General features: G+C 52.5%; 2 protein-coding genes across 2 annotated transcripts; both read right to left on the bottom strand.

Annotated features, from left to right (window-relative positions):
- Nucleotides 1-1234: 1234 nt before the first annotated feature.
- Nucleotides 1235-2524, bottom strand: KCNJ4 (potassium inwardly rectifying channel subfamily J member 4; the record flags this gene model as incomplete). The annotated part of the gene is made up of 1 exon (XM_082490366.1): nt 1235-2524. The coding sequence occupies exon 1, from the start codon at nt 2507-2509 to the stop codon at nt 1235-1237; it is 1275 nt and encodes a 424-aa protein (XP_082346492.1). The 5' UTR covers nt 2510-2524.
- Nucleotides 2525-6927: 4403 nt separating this feature from the next.
- LOC309685295 (endosome-associated-trafficking regulator 1-like) lies at nt 6928-8049 on the bottom strand (the record flags this gene model as incomplete). The annotated part of the gene is made up of 1 exon (XM_082498297.1): nt 6928-8049. One exon carries the CDS (start codon nt 8047-8049, stop codon nt 6928-6930), a length of 1122 nt encoding a protein of 373 aa, XP_082354423.1.
- Nucleotides 8050-8184: the final 135 nt, after the last annotated feature.

Genomic DNA, 8184 nt, shown 5'->3' with positions numbered 1-8184 from the left:
GCAAGCCATTCCATCCTACCGGTAATTTTAATGCAAATGCTTCCCTCCATACATACATTTTTTACGATCTTCTCCCTGAGCAAATTTTCTGAGCCTCTTACTGTACTCTTACTCTTTACCAGGGAGGCCAGGAACAGGGAAGCCCTCGTGGTGGAGCTTCCATGCACCAATGCCATACAAACAGCAAACACCAGCACTAATAAATCTCATCAGTCTCTATACCGGACTGCAGCCTTGGGGTCTCTCCTTTGCTTCCAAACCTCCCCCTGGGATATTAGACTTTATTAAAAATAAATAGTTACAAATTCAGTTTTACAGCTGATGGCAGCAGGGAGAACGGAGGAGGTAAAAGGAGCAAGTTGAGGGTCTGCTGTCCAGTCAGGTCACTTGTCTGTCATCCCTGCCACACTGTGCCAGGGAGCAGTCTGAGTGTGCAAGCACAGGGCACTGCCTCCTCTGCCAGGCATGTCAGGAGAGGAGCAGGACGTCTTTTTCAAGAGGACTGGGAGAACTGGGCCTGAGTCCGTGGAGCTGAGCTGCTTCTGGAGGTGACAGATGCCAAAAGCCAAGGAGAGTGCAGAGTAGGCTACGTAGAGCATCCTTATCTCCTAGCTTGGCATTTGCAGTGGAAGAATATGGATTTCAGTTCTCACTCTGTTTTATACACAAAGAAAGAGTCATGTGCAACAAGCAATAAACATGCAAGTAAACCTCTCCCTTGAGATCCTTTCCCACTCCCTCCAGGAGTCCTAAATTCTCCCGTTGGTCCTCATCTGGTCAGTGCTTAGGTATCACTCCTCTCCTAGTGATGGTCATGACTCTTGACAGCCATTGGGCCTACCCACTTCAAGAGGGAACAGAAAGTCTGCTGTTGCCTCAGCAGCAGAAACACTTGCTGCGGGTCCCAGGTTGTCCTTGGAGGCCATGGACTCCTGTCGCCTCTCCAGAGATGAGAAACCAGGCGTGCTGCTCTCCTGTCTCTGGGCAGGAAAGGGATGCTAGCACAAGCTGCACACACTGGAAGAGCAGTGTGCCCTCACTCCTCTCCCAGGTGGTATGACTTCACAGGAAAGGGAATATATCAGAGCAGCTCCAGGCCTTGATGTACTCAGGGGCTGAGAGACAGTCATGGGAGGCATTTTTTAGTGGGCAAGGGACTTATCCAGCTATGTACGGGTGCAGAACGGAGGAGGAGATGGTGGGTGACGGGTGTGGAACGGGGAGGCTGGAGAAGTTAGATGGCCGACTCCCTGCGGTATGAGATTGTATCTAGGGGCAGAGTTGCCTGGAGCCGCTCCAGGTCCAGGTGGCTTCCAAAATCCATCATCTGGATGACGCCTCCCTCTTCTTTAGTGCTACTCCCTAACACCACACCCACTTCGTCATCATCTTCATCTTCATCTTGACTGACAAGAGCCAACTCATTCTCATAGCAGAAGGCACTGGGAGGTGGGGGAGAAGGTAGGATAGTCATCTTGCTTTCTTGCAGCTCCCGGGCTGAGCAGCAAGGCGTGCCGGCTACCTCATAGGTCTTGTGAAAGCGCGAATAATCCACTTTGTAGTGGTTCTTCTCCTCAAACACAACTGGTTCAAAACGGTGACCCCAAAGGATTTCACTAGCGAGGTAAGAGCTTCGTGCTTGTGTGGTCATGGCTGTGGCTTCCACCATCCCCTCCAGGATAACAACAATCTCAAAGTTCTCTGTCTCCAGCTCCTCCTTGCCAATCCCATAGAGCGGGCTCTCCTCATCGATCTCATGAACGATAATAATGGGTGAGACTAAAAATATACGGTCAAGTCCCACGTCATAGCCCACATTGAGGTCCCGCTGGTCCAGGGGAAGGTATTCCCCTTCCTCTGTCATGTAGGGTTTGATGAGCTGGGCTCGGACGTGGGCCTCCACAATGTGGCTCCTCCTCAGGTTGCCCACCCGCCACATGAGGCACAGTTTGCCATCCCGCACAGAGATGACTGCATGGTGACTGAAGAGGAGGGTCTGGGCCCGCTTCTTGGGCCTTGCCATCTTGGCCATGATGGTGCCAATCATGAAGGAGTCAATAACGCAGCCCACGATCGACTGGACCACAACTGCCATGATAGCCAGCGGGCACTCCTCAGTCACGCAGCGGAAGCCATACCCAATGGTTGTCTGTGTCTCCACTGAGAAAAGAAAAGCCCCTAGGAAGCTGTTCACGTGCATGATGCAGGGCTTGAGGAGAGAGGGACCACCTCCCACTGCTGGTGCATTGAGGTCACCGTGGAAGAAAGCGATGCACCAGAAGAGGAAGCCAAAGAACAGCCAGGAGACCAGGAAGGCGGCGGAGAAGATCATAAGCATGTACCGCCAGCGCGTGTCCACACAGGTGGTGAAGATATCGGCCATGTAGCGCTGAGACTTGTTGCTCAGGTTGGCAAAGTAGACGTTGCACTGGCCGTTCTTCTTCACAAAGCGGTTGCGATGCTTCCGCCGGGGGGCATGGCCCTTCCCATTCCGGCTGTGCCCATTCATGCTGCCCAGTGAGGAGACCTTGTGTCCATCCTCTTCGGTCGAGACAATGCTGTACCTGGAAGAGAAGAAACATGCATTTCCAGGATAAATACATGCAGAACAACAGCAGCCACTGAGACAATGAGGGCAGGAGGCATTTATGTGGGCCACAGGGCTACGATACCATGGCGTTGAATATCACAAGAGCACATTTCTCTAGTTATTGCACCGTAGTGCCACCCTGACCAAATTGGTGGAGCTCTGCTGCAATATTTGCCACATCTTGCTGCCATGAGGTTGTATCTAGCAAACTCCTGACAGGGCAGCAAAGCAGAAGAAGCTTGTAGCGCTGTGCTTCCTTCCAGCTGTTGTGGTGAGGAGGGACCCAAGGCTTCGAAACCTGATGGCATCTGGGACACCCGGGAAGCCGGGGAGCAAGTACCTGTGGTCTGGCCACATTTTGGACCTGGCATTATATAAGGCCATGAGTTTCTATTTTCTCCTCCACTCTCCTCACTGATTTCATGGTGCGTCGGTGACAGTGTTTATACACTTCCTGCGCTCAGGACAATTCTGTTGCCACAGCAACATGCGTAGCTCCCAGCATCCTGCATCTGAAGCCGAAGGTGTAATTTGGAGATCAACAGCCAAAGTACTGGCAGATTTCCCTGGGAGAAGCTCTGCACACAGTTTCTGGGAGATGTTTGCCCCTCTGGCTCCCCTCCCTTGCTGGTGGCATCGCTGTTGCCTCTTGTGTGCTGCTGGGTCTACAGTTGCAGATACTCCTTAAAGATGTGATAGCAGAAGATACTCTGACCACTGAGGAAATCAAAGGAGCGCACAGACCCACCAAGACCACTCTGCCCTCGTGACTGCTGAGCCCTGGCTTCCCAGGACCTGTTGGGCTGGCAGTTGACTCCCTCCCACCCCTTAATGTTGACATGTCAGCTGGAGCCCTCCAGCATGGTCTCTGTGACCATCATCCTCCTCTCATGGGAAGAGGGAGCAAGGGAAGTACACATGGCTGGAGTTGGGACTCCTGGGGACAGGGGGCTTCTGCAGCACTGCTTGCATCTGTAATTTCTGGACCAGCACCACACAGTGCTGGTAGCACTCCTCTGTAGTGCTCTTCCTCCGAGCACTGCTCCCATGGATGGTGTGTCTTGGACTGGAGAAGGAGAGGGGAGCCATACCTTGAAGCAGGAAAGCCCCTGACAGGTAATTTGAGAAGAATACACCAAAGGGCAGGTTGAAGGTAGGGCCTGAGGGGCCAGGTGAGGAGGACCAGGCCACCTTGGGCAGAAGCAGTCCTTGAGAAGGGGGTTACTCACCGGTTGACTCGGACGCTGCCCATGGCTCGCTGTATCATCAGGTGTCAGAGGGCCGTGGGAGCTGGGAGGGCACGGGATCTCACGCAGCAGCACTCACATGGGACCAGGCGGCTCCGGGTTTCACCTCCGGCAAGCTGGGGTCTGCGCTGCCATTGCGATTGCTCCTGGGCACACGCCTTGCAGAAAAGGACGAAGCAAAGCCCAGTCAGAGCCTCCCCTGACAGCACCTGTCCCAGTCCTGGAGCTGGGGGGAGGGGGGATGCAGGGCTCCCAGCCTTTTGCTCAGGAAGGGTCTTGAGGTGTCCACGGAACACTGTGCTGCAGCCTGGATCCAGCAGGTGAGGAGCTGATGGATGCAGACCAGGTTGCACAGCTTGCAGCCCCCACGATCCCCAGCATCTACCAACAGGAGAGGTGCCCAGCCGGCCGGTCACTGCTCTCCAGACCAAGGGCACAAAGACTGAGCAGCTTGCAGGGCCCTTGCCCTGAGCCATTATATTAATATCATAGCTTACACTAGGACGAGAGCTCAGCCAGGCTAAATACCTCGCACACAAGGACTAATGGAGCACACACATGCACGGGAGCCCCCAGGGATCCTCATCAGCCCAGCCTGACCCAGAGGGGATTTATTTCCAGGGGGTGCAGGACATTCCCCCCGTTTCAAAGAGGAGAAGAAAAGCAATGGGTAGAGCCAAAAGGGAGAACTGATGGAAAGGAAGAGCTTAGGGGTAGCCAAGGAGAAGCCGGTTAGAGGGAACAGACCTTGTGATGTGCCCTGTGTACAGCATCCAAGCAGCAGAGCCCCGGGTAGGATGTCCAGCAGATGTTATGTCCCAACCTGGTCCTCCCCAAACTGAAGAACGGGGAAACTGAAGACTCAAGAGCTGACCTATCCCGCCTGCCCAGAGCTGCTGGGAAGTGAAATGCAGTGAGGGGGTAATGACTCACAGATTAGGAAGGGCTTTGTACACCCATGCTAATCCTGCACTGTAACCTTTGGATTACAGCAGCCGGTGCTGGGTGCCGGACGCAGACACAGCCAGCTAGTCTGCTTCATCCCAGTCTCACTGGCAAGCAACCAGTGGTTGCCATATCTGGGACAAATCCAAGGATTTCTGGGTCAAATCCAAGGTTTAGAGCTCCTTGCAAGTGGTCATGCACAGACAGGAGAGAGGAACAGCAAGTGATGTTGTCAGGGACAGAAAAGCTGGTGAGAAGCATCCTTGTCTCATCATCAGTGTTGCAGAACGGGGCTTCATTTGGCTAAGGGTCACCACCAGCTTTCCCCTACTCCTAGGAGTACAGACTAGAAAGCAGCAAGTAAGGATCTCCAGACATTACCTCTGATGTGCAAGCACTGTCGTTGTCATGTCTGGGATGAAGATTAACTGGCAGTTATCCTCCAGAGACCAAGGATACTGAGGCAGTTTAAGCCCTGTGGCAACACAAATGTGGTTGCACAGTCCAAAGATATTATGGGACCAGAAGACAACAACCTTGTAGTCCACAATTCACCATATAAATGTAAAAGTAAACAGCTGCCCAAAAAATCCCATCAGGAAAAAGCACTTTGGCACTGAACTCTGCCAGCACCAACCACCTCACCGCCCTACAGTATTTCTTTAAGGAGAGTCGATTTGGCCAGATACAGGAAATTTTGTTGTGCAGCTGGGTAAACCTGCAACAGAAACTGGGGTCGGTAACCTAAATTCGTAAGAATTGTTGAGGGATGACCAAGTGACGAAAAAAGGTTTCTTCATCCCCACAGATGGTCCCACTAGGATAAAGCCAAGACATATCTTAAGAGATTACATGGTGAGTTTTGGCTGCAGGGTCCCACAGTTCTTTAGGAGGTGACAAGGATGGGCAATTTAGGTATACCTCTCTATGCTGGCTCCAGCAAAGAGAGGAAGGGCATCCTCTCCAACTGGGGCCTACCTTACCCAGCCTGGATAAGCCAAGCTCACCCTTAGCCACCACTGACACCAATGCTGGAGGAAAGGCACTGCCCCAGATCATTTGTGGATACTTCACAACTTCCTAAAGATTTCTGATCACCACCACCCCCTTTTTCCCCAGCTTCAGGAATGGGTGCAAAATTTCTAGAAACTTCGGATTTCTGGCCATGGTGGTGGCCACTTCCAAAAGAAGAGGAAGGAGAACCTAAGGAGATTCTGCCCACTGAAAGGCTGAGGGACTTGGGTCTTTTTAGTCTAGAGAAAAGATGACTGAGGGGGGATCTTATAAATGCTTACAAATTTATCAGTGCTTACAAAGGGAGGGTGCCGGGGGATGGGACCAGTCTCTTTTCAGTGATGCCCAGTGATAGGACAAGAGGTAATGGGCAAAAACTTGAACATAGGAAGTTCCATCTTAACATGAGGAGGAACTTCTTTACTTTGAAGGTGGCAGAGCACTGGAACAGGCTGCCCAGAGAGGTTGTGGAGTATCCCACACTGGAGACATTCAAAACCCGCCTGGATGCCGTCCTGTGCAACCTGCTGTAGGTGACCCTGCCCTGGCAGGGGGATTGGACTAGATGATCTCCAGAGGTCCCTTCCAACCCTGACCATTCTGTGATTCTGTGAAATTATGTGCAGCAGCACCCAGACCTCTACTCCTAACCTTCCCCACATCACCGAGAAGGGGCAAAGGAAGTACATGAAACTCAGGCACTGCAAGCACTGTGCTCATCTCCAGTTGTGGCTGGTACAGCTGAGGGAAGGGACGGGCACACTGTTTAAGAGTGCTGCATTCCACGCTGCTGTGCTGCCTCCTGGCTCCCATATGGGAGCTCAAGTCAACTGGAGCTGTGGCGCGGCCTCTTGTGTGGAGCCCACCACGAATGGATCTTGCGGATCAGAGCCTGGGAAACATTTGCTGGTGGCTCCACGGTGCCAGAACAGAGCATCAGCAGCTAAAACTACATCACTACCTGCAATTTGTACTTAATCACAAGAAAAGTATTTCCATGAAGAATAAAGGCTACAAATCTGAACACACACATTCGAACACATGAGAGCAAATGGCTTTAGTATAGGCTGCAGTGAGAGACCCATGGTCTTGGTCCATACGCTCATCCATAGGACCCACACACAATGGAGTTCATAGCTCTTTTTCTGCTTCAACTTCAGAAATTTTGCCAGTAGATTCAAGGACCTCAGCAACAAAATGCAGTGACTCTGCTCCAGAGGCAAGCTGTCTGATGGACCAGTTTGTGCCTGTTATTATCTTGTGGAGGTTCTGCAAGGCAAAGTCTATGTTCTGCTTCACTGCCCCCAGGTCAGTCATTTGGCCTGCTCTCAGGTTTTCATTCTCCACCCTGGAGCTCTCCAGCTCTCCCTGGAGAACAGAGATCTCCTGCTTCAGCTTCTCCGCGTTGCTTTCTGCCTCCAGAGCCCGCTGAGTCATTAGCTGGAGACTCCACTTAGTATGCTGGACAAAGGACTGTAGCTCTTGGACTTTCCTCTCCTCTTTGGCCAGGCTGGCCTTCATCTGCCTCTGCAGCCTCTGCACAGTGCATGCCTGGCTCTCCAAGGAGCTCTGCATGCTGCTGACCACTCTCCTGAGCATAATGTTCTCCTCCCTGAGCGCATCATGGGTCAGCTGTGGGGATGGGAACTCCCTGTCGCCGATGGCCTCCTCATGTAGCATGTGGGGCTCTGCTCCCCTGGTGTGCTCTGAGTACCCCAGATAAGGGTCACTGGCATGAGCCCATGGGGCAAAGGCATCTGTCCCCAAGTGCTTGCCCATGCTATTGTACTGGAAAGAGTCATAGGAGCCACATGGTGCCACACTGGCAGTTTGGAGAACACGTGACCTTTGATGCACAGGAAGGTGACAGGTCCAGCTGCGGTCCTCACCTTCAGACAGGCTGCCAGGCACTTCCGTGTCTTTATAAAATGGTTCCTGAAACTCCTGAGCTTCCCCCTCAAGCTGTAGTGCATGATTGGCCAACCTCTTGGCATATATTCTGTTTTTCACTCCTTTGTTTTTCACCGTGTAAGAGTGCCTGGGATTTAGGGAAGATGGCATAGGTTCTCCCAGATCTTCCCCCTGACTGTCACCCAAGCTGTCAGAGCTCTTGCACTGGAGTGGAGGACGTGTGGAATGGCAGAAGTAGCTGAATTCGTCATCATTGTCATCATCGTCGTCATCATCTTCCAAGCCTTGAGATTCTGGGCAGACCCTCTCCATTGTCCCAGAGATGCCAAGAAGCCGTGACATTTTTCAGGACTCTTTGGGCTGCAGCAAGGGGGAGGATTCAAATTATCCTCCTGGAGCCTGGGTCATGCAGGCAGGTGACACTGACAAGCAGCGTGCCAACTTCTGCAACCTCAGCGACACTCCTGGGGAAAGAGG

The sequence above is a fragment of the Vanellus vanellus genome (genome assembly GCF_965231255.1).
Source record: "Vanellus vanellus genome assembly, chromosome: 1".
In the NCBI taxonomy this organism is placed as follows: Eukaryota; Metazoa; Chordata; class Aves; order Charadriiformes; family Charadriidae; genus Vanellus; species Vanellus vanellus.
The sequence above is the reverse complement of the archived record's forward strand: the minus strand, read 5'-3'. Positions and strand labels throughout refer to the sequence as shown.